This window comes from Nanorana parkeri, unplaced genomic scaffold (assembly GCF_000935625.1).
Source record: "Nanorana parkeri isolate BGI_ZX_2015 unplaced genomic scaffold, ASM93562v1 scaffold2, whole genome shotgun sequence".
Lineage (NCBI taxonomy): Eukaryota > Metazoa > Chordata > Amphibia > Anura > Dicroglossidae > Nanorana > Nanorana parkeri.
In genome coordinates, this window is record NW_017306270.1 from 3,566,209 (window position 1) to 3,583,383 (window position 17,175).

General features: G+C 43.6%; 1 protein-coding gene across 2 annotated transcripts in view; it reads right to left on the reverse strand.

The window, feature by feature from the left end:
- DHX32 (DEAH-box helicase 32 (putative)) overlaps positions 1–17,175 on the reverse strand; it is a 66,713-nt gene that overhangs the window by 10,747 nt on the left and 38,791 nt on the right. For both annotated transcript variants that reach the window (XM_018562106.1, XM_018562030.1), the window contains exon 7: positions 3,410–3,601. In XM_018562106.1, coding sequence (XP_018417608.1) covers positions 3,410–3,601 — 192 coding nt within the window. The remainder of the gene's footprint in view (positions 1–3,409; positions 3,602–17,175) is intronic.

The following is a 17,175-nucleotide window of genomic DNA, read 5'->3' on the forward strand; positions in this document are numbered from 1 at the left end:
TTAGCATGTGGCACATATCTGGCCCATATCCACCATCTGCCCATGCCCCCACTACCCCCCACCCACAACCCGCTATAACTACCTTTCAGCAAATGCTCCTTCCCCTCCACTGTTACAGCTATGGATTTTTAATTTTGCTCCGAAATATCGGGCACTCATTGGTCAGTGCAGTCACCTGACCATGCTGACTAATTGGAAGCGCTTCTTAGCATGAAACGCTTCTCGTTGGTCAGCACGGTTAGGTGACTGTGCTGACCAATGAGTGCTCGACATATGCAAGTGAAGTTCTAAATCCATAGTGCAGGGCTGTGCTACACGGCAGTACGGGATATGGATAGTACACCTGTACTGGCGGAGGGGAAGGAGCATTTGCTAAAAGAAATGGGGCCAGATAGGTGGGGGGGAGACGGGGCCAGATTGGGGGAGGGGGCCCATTCGATTTTGCTAAATTCAATTGGACTTCTGGTTTAAAGAAAATAAAATGAAAATCCTTTTGGCTCCTGCTGCAGCCCCAAAAATGGAAGTCACTGCAATGCATCAAGAAACACAAATTACGTCACCTCAAATGCATTCAGCGCGCTAAGCACAGCAGAAGTGGTGTGAATACATCCTAAATGATCTTTAATGAAGCTTCTCCAACTGATCTCAAATCCAGCTGGTATGCACCTAAAAACAAGCCGCATTTGCCCATCAACACAAGCCCTAAAGCAAATATGTCACTTGTGACACGCAATCAAAATTTAAGAGCGCCACAGCAGAAGCTGACTGTAATGGACATCACAGATAATATAACATAGGGACAACTAGAATGCATTTAGTATGACATTGCATCATCGATCCAAATATTGGCAGATCTGGGTGGACGCATGTCACTTGATCCAATTAGTGAACTGCTGTGAGCACTCTCTTTGTCATGACAAATTCCCGGTATAGTTTGCTCTCTAATCTGTGATCAGAAGGTGCTAGTGCAGTTGTTGGTTGCCATCACTTGGTGGCACTAGTCCACGGCACAAAACGCCACTGTACATCAAAGCTATAACGGTCTGCCCCCACTTGCTCTAATAACCCCAAACAGGCAGACAACTGCAGAATTATTAATACAGAGGTTTAGAAAGATATCATAAATAACGATCTAATTGCCTACTGTGTGCTACATTGAACACTTGCACTTATTGGGAGTTTATATTATATTTTTGCTTATATTTGAGCTTATATTTTTGTTTATATATTATATTTTTGCTCATATTTTTGCACATTCCCACTTTCCCTTATGGCCGAATACAACTAGCTTTCACTATTTCGTTTAGACGGAACCTTGGAGTTGTAGATTTTAAGAGATACACACAAGAACCAATCACTCACTAGGATTTTTATTAAAAGGCCATCACACTTTTTATTATTTCACAGACATCACTCACCTTATCCTTCACTTTATATTCATTTCACATATTTGCAGAATAATTTTTTCACATTGGACTAATCACCACGGAACCATACTGTGACTATTTTCACTATTCACAGTAAAACCAAATAGATTCACTTACCAAGCGCAACATACCCACTTCTCTTTTCTCTAGAAAGATATCACCTTCTACATCTGGCTAGCAACAAAAGCTGCACTGTGAGCACATCTAAGAACCTGACCTTTACCCTTCATTCAGTCACATTACATCCAGCCACCACCATCCATAAATGCTACTGTACGTGCACAGGAATAAAAGCCAAACGTCCTGCGGCTGCCATTATGTGACTATACAAGTGTCAATGGACAGAGGTGAAGCAATCGTTCTGAATGCATATCTTTAACATGAAGGTGGATGGGTGGCACATTTTGACTGTTATGTTGAATGTGCAATATGTTGTGTTTGTCTTTCTTTGTCACCACCGTCATTCTGCACATGTTTACTGACAGATTAAATATATATATTCCCGACAGGACATGGAACAAAAAAAAACAAAAAAAAGCAATAGGGATTTCCTCCTCTACTTACTGTATCTGTACTGTTTTTATTAAAGTTTTGCCTATAGATCAGGTAGACAACCTCGGCACTCCAGCTGTTGTGAAACTACAAGTCCCATGAAGCATTGCAAGACTCTGATAGGTAGACAAAGTTGCAGTGCCAAGGTTGTCTACCCCTGTGATAGATCATTACTGCTGGGTATTATACGACCTGCCTTGGAGTCTCATTCCTTATGCTAGACCAGGAGCCAGAGGCAAAGGCATGATGGGATTGGCAGCTTCAGTACAGCTGGAGGGCCAAGGTTGCATACCCCTGCTATAGACATACTTTCAACTAGATCTAGGCACACATCCAATGCTTGTATGACTTCTGTCCTGCTTTCATACGCTCTTTGTTCAACCAGCAAGCTGCTCAAGCTATAGCTAGCTATGGAGGTGCACAACAGGGGGATACTCCCATAAATTATAGTAGGACAATAGACCTGCTTTAACACCCCATTATTTTAATTCAGAAGTCAGTTTACTAGGCCCTCCTTGCCGGGTCAAACGAGTGCTGTTGAATTTTGTTATTTTATTGCGTCCAACGTGGGGCAGCAATGAGAATCAATGGACCTGAAGAGTCGGGCCAGGCGTTCCAGGAGACTATCAAAGCAGCACAAAACTCAGCATATGTTGTAAGACAACAGGCATCCTTTAACACTCCGTTATTATTAATTAGAAGACCGTTTACTGGGCCCCCTCGCTGGGTAGCGGGGCTGAGTGCTGTCGAATTTTGCATGTGTTTCATTGCGCCCAACGTGGGGCAGCAATGAAAATCAATGGACCTGCAGTGTCTGAGTTGGGCCAGGTGTTCCAGGAGACAATCAAAGCAGCACAAAACTCAGCTTATGCTTCGCCAAGTGCTGATGTGCTGCTTTGACTATCTTTTTACGCCCCAAGGTTTAGGGGTGCTGAGTGCATCCTTTTAATGTCTATGTCAACAAGGCCGTACTTATTCCTAGTCACAAATCCAGCAGTGCTTATTGCAGTTATTCTCCATATTCTGCCGCTGTAATCTTTAATCAAGATGTGTCATCGGTTTTATTATTTTATTATTTTTTTTTTTTTTACATACTCTGCAATATTTACAGCTCCAAATAGCTGCAGGAGAAAGCAATCTCATTCATGATCTGCTCTGCCAGATTTCATGTACCAAGTTTTTTTTTATTTTACAGCGTTATAAAATTGCTATATTGGTGTCATCTATTCCATCAGAAACCACAATTGTCTTGCAGTACCTTTAATTGGCATACAAACATGCTTTTAGAGGCCGTGTTTGCACACTCCCATTCCAGATACAGACGCTGGGGCCTGGGGATCATGCCCCCAGTCTCTCCCCACGCTTGTGGTGGAAACGTCCGCTGTTTTGCATACACGGTAGAAGTTCCTATTGTTTTACTTGTACAATACCTGTAACTATGGCAGCCAGTGTGAGCATCTCATCCACGCAGTCAAACTCACAGGCAGCTAAAATAGATTTTGACAGCTGCGGATCCAGTGGAAATTCAGACATAATTATTCCAAATTCAGAGAGATTGCCATCGTTGTCGAGGGCTGCCAGGTAATCCAGATCTTCCAAAGCCTGCATTAAACTTTCGGGGTCTGGGAAAGAGAAGAACATATGCGCATTGTGAAGTTGGTATTTTCTACAATTGTATATGTTGCAGTGTTTAAAGATGAACCACTGCAAGGGCTAAATGCTTTCTTGGACCTGGGGTACATGGAAAAAAAGACTTTTACTTACCTGATCCCTGCTCTTGCAGGCTCCCTGAAGGCTCCAAGACCAACACCTGCAGAGTCTTCTCTCTTATGCACTGGTGGTTGGAGGACTGATGACGTCATCAAGTACATTGCAGGGCCCACAGCCCTGCTTTGTACGTGAGGACACCAAGGTACAGTCCACAAGCCGGAGAGTAGGGGAGGCAAAGCGATTGCCGACTGCAGGGGAAGTGGATAAGTAAAACTGCTTTTCCCAATACCCTAGGCCTAAATGAGCTTTTACCCCTTGCAGTGCATTGCAGTTTTGTCTTTTCCTGGAGACGGGCATTACATTTTTCTTAAAACCTGATCAAAGCATGAGGAGTTGTATATATGAAACTTGTCCATTTTTCTTACTGCAGTACCTTGACTGTCATTGCCACCATTGTTTTATCACCTCTTATTAGTTTTATTCATGAGTGATCATCATTTTACTCCAACTATAGATGGTATGGCTTCAAGGAAGGGGAGTGCACAAAGGCAATCACTGTATGGATGCACAATTTCCCAGCTCCTTGGGGGGGGGGGGCCCTTGAACATAGGTATCTCCTTGGTGTTACCCTCTGCACTTAAACTGTGGTGCATTCTAATAGGCTCACAGAGATTGATCAGAACTCAGTTGTACCAGTAACATGGTTACACTACTCATATTGTAATGAGGGTGCTAGTTCACACCTGTCCAATTCGTTGAAATGCGTGATCTGTTTCTTGATTCATCAACACACTTATAGGGCCTACTGATAACAATGGCAGCACATGAAAATGCTTGTCCATACTGCACATGAAACATTATATATCAGCATTAGCGCACCATACTGAAAGGTAGAGGTAGGACATTTATTTGTCATTCATAGAAAATAATCTTTTGAGGCTGCTGGGTGCCTCTTCCTCAGGTAGTAGGGGCCTCTTCCTCAGGAAGCCCCCAATGGCCTTGAAACTTCCCTTTTTAACGGTGACGAATAAATGTTCTACCTTTAACTTTCATATGATGTGCTAATGATGATGATATGTAATCTTTGATGTCTTCCGTGATGGTGCCACCCATCATTTCACCATAACACCCGCCGTGTATGGTCTGATGCTGTATGGAATGTGCTGGTTTCACTGCATCTTGAAAACACATGAAAACACGCACGGAAAAGTTTGGACCCAGCCTGAAGTGCTGTCTGTACTGATTTTTTGGAGTCCAAAAAGGACTCACAGGCTACATTCTAAATTGTGACTTGGCTTAGTAAACACACTTCCTGATTAAGCTATCTTTAGGAGAGGCTCCATGCTTGGGAAGTCTTCTTAAGGCTTAGTGAGACTCACTAGCTGTAGTTGTTACACGCTGGGGTTGTTCTTCTCTTTCAGAAGTCCTTACTCCTGGACAGAGTGGAACTAGTGTAATAGTGTGTGAGCACTGCACTTCCAGGAGTACTGTGAGCCCAAGCTGGCCAGATGACAAAATCCCATGATGGCTTGAGCTCACAGAAGTGGGTTGGATGACACCGAGTGCAATTCAACCCAGAAGCTCTGCTAGATAGCAAAGCTTTGCTGAGGGCCTATATTCTTATGAGGGTCAAGAATCACAAGTATTAAATGTGGCTACACTGCAAGGACAGCCTAGTGACAACCACACTCCTCATTTATTGTACAGGTGCCACAGGGAGAGAAAGTGAGGGAAAATCTCCCCTGTGGGTTCACAGACAAAATCTCTTCCCCACCCTATCCGAAACAACAAAAATTTAAAAAAATCTGCTTGAGCTATGCAAAAAGAACATCTTATTGTGGAATATTTTTATCATGTTCACATGGCAGATCCAGGAGCCAATAATTGTCATATAACAAAGTGTTGGACTGGGAACCTAACCCTACGTCGAGCCGTATTTATTTGTGACCATTTGCACATTTTGGAAAGACCAAAATGCATTGGGGACCAGGCCTGGATTATTTAATAGTTACAAAGAATTTGGCCAAGGTATCTAAATAAAAAAACAAAAATGAAATATACTGCAGGTTACCAGTCCTTAGATGTGGTGGCTGCATTCGTTTTCTTTTTTCAGGCTTCTTTCCCTTTAGTTTCACCTGGAGATTATGCAAATAACACACTTACTCTCCCTGGGTGGCTACACTAACTCTACTGTATGAATGGGGAAAGCAATTGTTGTCACCCAGGCTGGATTTCAAATATGTCTACATTTCTTCATCTCTATTACATGGGTGCTGATGAGATTAGGGTTTTACAGAAGGGAAGATAACATTGTTCTATACCACTAATTCAGCTTACAGGAGGTGACAATGACACTACATTTCTGGAACGATCAACAGGAATTTTCCTTAGCTCACCAAAGAAAACGAACATAGTCAGCACATCTAAGTACTGGTGCAATAGACTACATTTTTATTCTTGCGTTAGTTATCCTATACTGCTTTTTGGGGCCAAGCAGCCCTCAGATGCTCAAACTAGCCCACAGGTACTTTCAGGCCCTGCAACCCTTATGGTCAGTGTCAGAACGCCCACCTTGCAACTTTATTCCAGGAAATAAAACAGCAACCACAATATTTATGGCTCATGAATAAATATAGAAAATAAATTGACAGCCTTTTCTATTGATATGCAAATCTGATGGTAAATGGCTTATGCAACATATATATTTTTTAAGAAATCTAATACACATTGCGGTTAGACTAGAGGGATTTACATCTTCCAAGTAATCTATAGACAAGGTGCAGAAAAGCTCATCCATCACAGTAACCTGGGAACACTGCTTCTACCCGATCAGCATTTTATTGTGTAGAGTTAATGGTGATTCATGTGTACATACTGTAAACTACATGACTATGTAACACTCAGGCTTCACAGTAAGTGGAAATATTTATTAGGCGGTGTGGAAGGTTTAATGCCGGGAGAAGTGAGACCTTGTAAAGTTAAAGCAGTCAGGCGGAAACAACGCGGGCCATGGAAGTGTCGCAGCAGTCAGCCATGAAATGAAAACCTACAGCTTCTACAAAGGACGGACAAGGGGCGAAGTAAACAAGGAGAGATCAACAATGAAAATAAAATGATAAACACACTCCAATCACACGTGGATATTGTGTATTTAAAGTGAACCCCGGGGGTGCTCAATTATAGAAGCTGCCAGCACTGACATTTAAAGTTGCAGGCTTTCGAGTTGACCTTCTCATCCTGGCTTCACGACCTTGTCTTTGATCTGGCAAAAGTCCAAGTGAAGTAATCAACAGGATCTGAATGATAGCCCATGGAGCCTGCGTCTTTGAAAACCAAGTGCGGAAAACTCAGATGTCTTCAAAACGCATGAATCGAAACTCTCACTCAATTGAGCCTTGAACCCCAAGATGAATACCACCGCCTGAGACCACCATTTAGGTCATATTGGACTGTAAACCCAATGCTGGACCACTGCGCTACACCTCTTTCTCTCTTCTCAACCGCCCCCACCATCCTTCTCTATAGCACTTTCACTTTTCTTAAATTCTTCCATTCTCATCTTTACATTTGCGTGGCCCAGTGTAAAACTGCTTACTAGCTTACAATCCAATTAAAGCCCATAGGCTGTTAACTTTGCAAAATAATAACTTTGCCCTAGCTTAGTGAATGTGGTGAAATTTCAGCTTGCAAAAAATACCCAATCACTGGCAAGACAATTATTTTTGCTTGCACCTTATTGGATGATGGAAGTCAGCAGAGCTTCACTTTATTCATTGTGCTAAGGGAAAAGTCCCCTGAAAATTGAACAGCCTATATGCCTTTAGTAAATCAACTCCAAAGTCTTACCTACACACTTACACCTATGTATCACAACTAAAACAATCTTCAATCCATTACACAAAGTGACTGATCTCTTATGATTATAACAATACAGGATTTATATAGCGTCAACAGTTTGCACAGCGCTTTACAAAATGGAGAGAGATTGTACAGTTGCAATACAATTTCAATGCAGGAGGTAGGAGGGCCTTGCTCTTAAAAGCTTACAATCTAGTAGGAGGGACAAGTGATACAAGAGGTAATAATTGTATGGGATGAGCTAATGGAAGAAGTAAAAGGACAGTTATTATGTCAAGGTGGGATAGACTTCCCTGAAGAGATGAGTTTACAAAGATTGCCTAAAGGTGGACTGAGTATGAGATAAGCGGACAGATTGGGGTAGAGTTCCAGAGGATTGGAGACGTTCTGGAGGTGAGCATGAGAGGAGGTGATGAGATAGCTGGAGAGCAGGAGGTCTTGAGAGGTGCGGAGAGGATGGCTTGGGTGATATTTTGAGATGAGGTGGGTGATGTAGTTGGGGGCAGAGTTGTAGATGGCTTGGTATGTTATTGTTAGGATTTTGAATTTCATTCGTTGGGCAAGTGGCATCCAGCGGAGGGATTGTCAGAGAGGGGCGGCAGACACTGAACGGTTGGTTATGTGGATGAGTGCGGCAGCAGCATTCATGATAGCCTGATTGGGGGGATAGCCAGTTTAGTGGTAGGCCAACAAAGGAGGGAGTTACAGAAAGTAGTCGAGTGGATCCACAACCTCAGCCTAACCCCTGAACTTAAGGGAGCATTCACACCAGCCCTGTTGTTATTGAGCCCAAAAATGTAAGTTCAAACTTTTTTTTGGTGTAGTGGGGAAGGATTAGAACTCTTGTTATGTTTTTTACTGCTATATGGAGCCCTTTTAGAAGTGATTTACCCTTACTTCCCATCATGGTGACCACAGTTTCATAAGACAGTAAGTAAGAAAAGAATCTCCAAAAACAGAGAAATAATTTTTACTCATATAGAGTAAGGGAAGGCTAGAACACGCTTCAGCTTTCTACTGATGTACTGATGTACTGATGTCCCTGCTGCAGATTTTCTCTCACTTCCTGTCTGGTGTTACCGTGTCAGCAAGTGAAGGGTAATCTCTTTAATGGAGTCCCACATAAGAGAAAAAACCTGGGTTCAAATCATTCCCCCTCTACCTAATTTTTTTTGTGCCTTGACATACATTTTAATTCTTAAAAGTGAACCAGTAACGGGGTAAACAACTGAACGTGGACACCGAGTAAAAGGTATCATAAGTGGTCTAATCATAGCTCCTAAGAGAGAATTCCCTGTCTGTGCCATTAAAGCCTCTGCAAACATTTAAACTTCAGAGTATGGGGAGACAAGACACTCACCCATCCCAAACCACCAGGTTCTAGAACAGATGAAGATTAAGTATTTGCATAGAAAAGTCAGTAGGGGCTTTGCCAGCAGTTATGGTGTTCTCTCTTATGAAGGATGATATGGCACCTTATAGCATTTGCTACCTACCGTTGTGTTCAACTTCAGTACTTAACTTCTCATACTGGCTTACGTTAACCTTAAAGTGACACTACACTCTTAAAAATACATTCAAGTACCTTAACTATTAACAAAAATGTATCTTACTTGTGTATCACTCGGCTGCAGATCCTCAAATCATCTATGAATTGGTGCTGACACTGTCCTTCCTTCTGGAGGGTGGCTACTTTTGTTCCCCATGGTCGCTGTGTGTGTTGTAAAGCTCACTCCAGTGATGGACTACAATCTCACGCTTAGTTTATTAATTTGTATTGAGATTGTAGTCCATCACTGGGGTGAGCTTGGAGCAATGGCTACTCTACAACACACACAGGGACCATGGGGGGAATTTAACCCCTGAGTTTAGTGTCATTTTAATTGTATCCCTAATTGTTCTGACCAAAACTGGTCTGCAGAATGGTCCTCTAATCCATAAGCTCATCCCCCCCACATTGGTTGTTGGGTGATCCCAATATTTATGCTGCATCATTCCCTGCCTGGTATGGAAAGTGTTAATAAAAGGACACATCTAGCTAAAAACCACATGTATTCAATGATGGGCCTTCAGCGCTGTCATGTCCAATCCATTTTTCTGCAGTTCACAGAGCCTGAAAAGGGTAACAAGTTAGCCGCCTTTGTTCATTTCAATTACGACTTCAAATTAAACGTGTTACAATTTGTAAGCATGAAACATCTAGGAGGTTTTCATGACATAACCATAACCCCTATTACTGTTCCTTTCAGCTAAAAATCAGAAATAACCCACAGCACTATTTGTGAAAAGCACTCATCAATGGGGAGAGAACAGAAAGCATTACAAGTCAATGACCTCCGTTAACATACAGTGTAATCAAGAATAGGCCGGGACATTGAGAGAAAAAAAAAAAGTGGAAATCATAACAGTATTATGAATTCACGTTCTTTCTCTCAATGTCTCGGCCTATTCATCATTCATGTATTTACTGCCTGAAGGGCCGGCCTCATTCTCTGCAGTTGAAGGAAATTATAGCAGAAGCAAGTTCAGTAATGGATCGTACATTGTGAGGCCTAAAACCATAGGAAAGATCTGGCCCTGAACCAAAGACTTTTTTTTTTATATGCCCCTCCTACAAAATCTTAAGACCAGCCTTCAAAATTACCATATTTGGGACAGGCTACTCCCACTTTTAAGCACCACCCCATCGGAACCCAAAAACAGAGCAGAATAAGTGCACCAAAATTGGGACCTCTGGCAGTTATGACCACATCTTGTACAGAACACACATCTATTATCTTCTGTTTAAGCCATCAGCAGGTTTATTAGCACCTAAACTCCGCCTTCCCTTCAGTTTTTGCACAGCTCCACTCCTGTACTGAAATAGCTTCCTCTGATTTCACTGCACACTGTGAGTTTCTCACAATGTTCATTAGAAGCTGCAGCAAGTCAGACAGAACCCACCCAATTTAGTGGCTGAAGCGAGTCCAGCACCATCTAGTCCCCAGCATGACTATCCCGGCCTGCCCCTTTCATTAATTGGATTTCCATTCTTTCACATGTGGGCATTACCTAGGGTGGTTTGTATGCAAATTCAGCCTGTATAGGAGCTCCTACTCCTACAAGGTGACATCCAGCCATCAATCTGACATTTGCATTCCTTTCCCAACAGCCAGCTCTCTGCTTGAACTGGGGCTGAGGGCTCTTGGCCCCCATGGCCATATTAGGTAAATGTAATTTACCAAATACAGGCAAGTAGCCATACACGGCCAATAATGTTACTTCATTCTGCCCCTTTGCTTACATCAAGCTGCAGGAGAGGAATTCCCCCCCGCAGCTGACTGGGCAGCAAAGAATCAGCTTTTTTCTGTGTTTGGGAGGAGCACCTTCCTGGTTCGGATGAGCTCAGATTCGGATGACTGGGCTCATCACTAGTCATCATCAGGAAACCAGCTCCGAAAAAAGTCATGCAGCCATCACTGTAGTGTATGTAGACAGGAAGCAGATAAAAGAGGTAGCAGGAGATGAGAAGCACCGAGATGCGACAAAGAACTAAAAAACAAAAAATTACTTTATTAAAAAAAAAAAAAAAATAGAATTGTTTATACCTACTGCTTATCAGTAAGGGTTTACATCTATATTGAATCTGAAATCTGTAAACAAAAAAGTATAACTAAATATATAAATATATCAAAAATATTCATGAGTTACCACAATGGATTTCAAATCTACTTTGTGTGTACCATTGGCCTTTGCAAACCCAGATCATCACTAAAATAAATGTAGCAGTGACATCATCACTGTGTTGTAAATAGCCTGTACAAAGGGCGGAGCTGTAGGAGGGGCCCAGCAGGCTGCCTGCAGAAAACTACAGGAGGGGCAGAGACAAGACCAGTCACCCCGCACAAAAAGAGAAAGCAGCAGTGACCTGTCTTTATTACAGAAGGGGCAGAGACAAAACCAGTCACCCTGCACAAAAAAAAGAGAGCAGCATGGACTGGTCTTTATTACAGAAGGGTGCGGAGACAAAACCAGTCACCCTGCACACAAAAAGAGAGCAGCAGTGACCGGTCTTTATTACAGGAAGCTCCAAGTTTCATACTGGATTACTGCACAGAGCTGGAAGAAATAAAAAAAAAAAGCTCACCAAGATTCAAGGAAGAATACACATGGCTCTTGTATTCAGACAATATTTGTTCATCCCAGAGTTCAGCTTTAAAACCACTAGTGCATACCCAGAATTACATAGTTACATAGTATTTGAGGTTGAATAAAGACACATGTCCATCAAGTCCAACCTATTGTGTGTGTGTGTGTGTAAAAATTGATATATAAGTTTTGAATGGAGTTGCCCTATACACAAGGATTTAGGTCACTGATGGAAATACATTACATGCCCATCACTCTGCTTTTCTAAATCTAATTTTATTTTATTTTTTATTTGCAAACTAATTTCCTGAGCGGAGGAAAAGTGGCATTCCCCTAACACAATAATAACTAGAAGCTTAGAGAGGAATCCATTGGTGTGGACTCAAAGTCTGGGCTGCATTGGAAGTGACAGGTGCAGAGAGCACACGTTGCCATTAATGCATTCTGCTTACAGCTTTGTGGGTGGAAATTCCAGCACTAACAAGATCAATATTCCACTAATGAACTTTTTTGCCTAGAGAGCCCTGACGTTGTTTATCCATGCAATGAGCGAGGTGCGTCCACAAAACTACTTAACCCCTTAAATCGAGCCAGCCTTCCAATATAAACTTTTAAAAGTGAAAGTCCTTCCTAAAAACAGATACCACAAGGTACCCGCTATTACCTTAAAGTGTATGGAAAGGCAAATTTTTTTTTTTAATAAACTAGTTTGGGTTATTTTTGTGGTCTGTTGAGTAGAGTACCCTTCCATGGAAACAAAGGAGGAGCGACAGCGAGCTGCACGAGTGCCAAGGATGTGCAGACACTTGTGCCAAGTAGAAAGTCCAGGATCTGGAACAGAGCCAGGTCAGGCAGAGTCGAGGTCAAGCCGGGCGGGCAGCAGGGTACTTTAAGCAGCAGACAGGAGCGAGAACCAAATGGAAGCAAAGGGTCACATCCAGCCGAGCAGCGAAGTACCGAAACAGGAAGTAGAAGGAAGTCCAATGAACAGGCAGAGGTCAGGAGGCAGGCAGCAATCAAGAGTAGTCAAAGGCAAATCCGGGTCAAACACAGGAAGCAAGTCCACAAGGCAGAAGTCCATTGCGCACGCATGCGCACTAGCGCACGTTTTTCAGGTATTCTAAAAACGGGGCCATGCGCCTGCGCAGAGGTGCTTGGTGCCTTATACCCACTAAGCAGAGGAGCGGTCCTAAAATAGAAAGTTCCGCTGCCCATTGTTTACATTCTGCTGCCGAACGTGGATTCTAGCCGCCGGCCGGTTGGCAGCAAAATGTCAACAAAGAATATAGTTCGCAACTAAATAAATTCAGTTGCTAATTAATTTTTTAGTGCAAAAAGCCACCTGCTAAAAAAAAATTAAAAAAAATTGGGAGGACATATTTTTGCCACTTGCTTGAAAGTGCCGGTTGCTTGAATGCTGGACAATGGGGAATGAAACTAAATCAGAGAGGGGTACAGAAGAGGCTTTTCTGGAGATGTCCAGATTTTGTTTCGGTTTTATGTTTTCCAGGCAGATACTTTAAATCTTCAATATCACAAAACACTAAAATATATGGTTTCCGGCTGTACTGACCCTTTGAAAACACATCTGCACATAGCCTAACATGTATGCCCCAACAGCATATTACTGTGCCTGCAGAGAAATACATTAACAGGTCCTAAACTACAGAACACTTGCATTGTCAGGTCTCTTTTGGAATGAGAACAGATTATGGATATTTTAGTACAAACTTTCCAGGGACACTTGGCAGCACAGCGAGCAATCTATGTAACACCACCTGCCCCCCCATCCTCTGCCGAGACAGATACCCAACATCAAAGCAGTGGCATTAAAGGGTCTACATGTATTCCTTCCCAATGCCTGTTGGATGGCACGCTGGAATTTTCTAGTGTTAATCCAAGCTAGCGCTGACGCTCATAAATTATTCATTCCTAGTAGGTGACAGGAAAATATAATTATGATTATAAATGCACATTTTTTATAGGAAAAGCCGAGAAATGAATCAATGTTAAATAACCAGCTGTGTTTCGCATGCCTCTTGTATATTGTTGAGACAATTTCTTCATCATCACCTTGACACAGCAAAATGGAAAAGTCCCTAGTACGGATAAAACAAAAAATAAAAAAATCCTAACAAAACGTTAGTGGGTGGGTTCACCAGTGGTGAATGGCAGACTGTAGATATATAATCTAGCGGAAGTTATGTAACAGGTTCACTTTAAACACTTAGGGGCTCGTTTAGAAGGTCCCCTCGGTGATGCCATTCGCACGGCACCAGCACCAGCACCCCTAGGTGGTGTTGGGGAGTAATTCCTATACTCATCAGTGCCACCTAGGGGAGCTAGTGCAGTGTGAATGGCATCTGCTTGGCTATACGTCCCCCCCTATACTCATCAGCCCCTGGTTGGCGCTGATGACTATAGGAATTTCCTACAGTTGTCAGCACTATCTAGATGCGCTGCAGTGGCGTAACAACCGGGGGTGCAGCAGGGGCGCGGGCCCCGGGCAAAAAGTGAAGTGGGGCGCCGGCCGAAAATGGCACTTGCCCAGCAGGGATGAAAGGAATCAGAGAGAAAATGACAGCCGGCCGAGCGCTGCGGGACGAGCGCTGTGAGCGGCCGGTGTCTTTCCTCCCACACCGCTCGGCCGCCTATCACAGTGCAGCAGAGCGGTGTGGGGGCGGAGACAGCCAGCGCTGTCACAGCTGGCTCCCTGTCAACAGCATCCGGGACGGGTGGAACTTTTACAAAAGAAACCCCAAGTCATAGCTTACACAGGGCTATGGACTCTACTTATGTGCCAGTGCTAGTGCTTGTTGATTGGCCCAGTGCTGTCACATGGAGTGAGTCACATGTTCCTCAATACCTGGAAGTATTGGGTATTTTCTTTGCTCCTGGCTGAATGGAGCAGTGGGGGGCTGAAGGAAACGTGATAATATGTTGATGAGGATGGGAGAATTCAAGAAACCAGAGGCTTTGCTCTGCATGGAGAGAGCACAAGTATTCTTTAAAGTAACTATTTTCTACAGAGACTGAAGCCACTCCTAACAGAGGTACTACGGCCATCATGTTGAGAACATTTCCATTGGTACCTTCAATAAAAACTGCATGAGCCTATAAATGCTGGCATGCAAATAGAGGGAGTGAGCCTCAAAGGCTAAGAGATGAACATCAAGGGAGACGCAATGCTTTGAAGCATGGGAACCAACCTATGGGCACATACCCTAAAAAGACTAAAGCTCCAGAATAGAGCTGGCATAAGCTAAATAGGCCCAGAACAAAAAAATTGAACCATTGTATATTAAAAGACAGGCAGAAAAACAATAACCTAATCATGATCATGATTAAGTGGTCAGGAACATGAAATGAACTTATACTGGCCATACTTATATATTTCTTTTGTTCAGACATTCTAACGGGATTCCTCCATCCAAGCCAAACAGCATGGATGGAGGTATTTCCCGTCGGGCTAATGTTTTTTGACAACCAGGGCCCACCACTGTCAGAATACCCAAACAATGAGTGCAGTTCATAGGCTGTAGTTACTGTTCAGCCAACAATTTTCCACCTGGCTCCTTTGACAAAAGTCAACTGATATTGCGACATTGCAGACAAAGGGAGGGAGTGGTGGTCACTCAATAGCTGTGACCACCACTCCCCCATCTCAGGTCAATCAGTGGCGGCAGTTGTGGAAGGGGCATTCCTCGCCCCTGTGTGATGTATAGATGTGTAAAGGGGAATGTGCCTCTTTGAAACTGATTGGACCAGGAGGGGGTAGTGACAGAAACAGTTTTGAGCGGGCTTGGGCATACTGGGTTTGCTCAAAGCCAGGGCTTGTCACTAATGGACCCCAATGGAGGAGCTTCCCTTTGAAGCATGGACACGACCTCCGGGTGCATACCCTAAAATTAAAGACTGGACCTCCAGGCCAGAGTAGACGTAGGCCTTATAGGCCTAGAAAAAGAAAATTATCCAGAAACCAGGGTGTATTCAAAGCGCGGCAGACAAACAACAACCTAATCATGATCATGGAATCAACTAAATGTGAAAAGGCTTGGAGCTGTAAGAAAACAAAGAACTGATGAGTAAACATAAGAAATGTTTTCAGCTCTACAAAAAGAGATGGAAAGGAGAGAATATAATCAGATCACCAGAATGCCAATTACTGTACAATGACGGAGGTTCAGGTACAGGTTTTATAGTACACGAGGATTGTAAACCATCAAATATCGACTTTAGCCCCGTCAACGAGGAAATATGTGCGCTCGGAATGGAAGGAGAGGTTTTAATACCAACATGATCAGTGAGCATGCACCATTGAGGTCAAGGATGAGTTTTATGAGAAACTGGAAGATACATATAACAAAGCTGCCATAAATGATATAAAAATAATAATGGTTAGTTAAACATTGAATGGTCAACGAATGTCACAGTTACAATAAGCTAGAAAAACAGATTTGTGCCAGGCAGAGTGCTCCATAATGCTGAAAGTATGTTTTCAAAGCCCATCTACAGCAAAAATATTTGTGCTTTTTGTGCTTTTTTGTTTTGGACAGAGCAGGAAATGGTTGAGATTTGTTTTGAGATGTTGAGAATTGTTGAATCTCTGTTGAGATTTTATTGCCATCTGTGTGCCTCTTGCAAAGTTTTCCCCTTCACTTCCTATAAGGGCAGGGCCACATCTCCTGGAGCATCTGCTCTAGGTTTAAAGAATAGGAGGCTACAATGCTAGAAGTCACTGTTGGTGGGAACAGGGTGAGCTGAGCTGTCAAGTCACTGCTGGAAAGGGGGAGCAGAGCTGCTGATTCACTGCTGTGAGGGGGGAGCAGGGAGAGTTGAGCTAATGAGTCACTGCTGGGAACGGAGAGCATAGAAAGCTGGGCTGCCGAGTCCATGCTGGAATGGGGGAGCAGGGAGAGCTGAGTTACTGCTGGGAGAGTGGAGCAGAGGGAGCCAAGTTGATGCGTTACTGCTGGGAGAGTGGAGCAGAGGGAGCTGAGCTGCCGAGTCTATGCTGGAATGGGGGAGCAGGAAGAGCTGAGTTGCTGCTGGGAGAGTGGAGCAGAGGGAGCTGAGCTGCCGAGTCTATGCTGGAATGGGGGAGCAGGAAGAGCTGAGTTGCTGCGTTACTGCTGGGAGAGTGGAGCAGACGGAGCTGAGCTGCAGAGTCTATGCTGGAATGGGGGAGCGGGAAGAGCTGAGTTGCTGCGTTACTGCTGGGAGAGTGGAGCAGACGGAGCTGAGCTGCAGAGTCTATGCTGGAATGGGGGAGCGGGAAGAGCTGAGTTGCTGCGTTACTGCTGGGAGAGTGGAGCAGACGGAGCTGAGCTGCAGAGTCTATGCTGGAATGGGGGAGCGGGAAGAGCTGAGTTGCTGCGTTACTGCTGGGAGAGTAGAGCAGAGGGAGCTGAGTTACTGCTGGGGAGGAGAAACAGGGAGAGCTGAGCTACTGAATACATGCTGGGAAGGGGGAGCAGAGAGAGCTGAGCTACTGAGTATA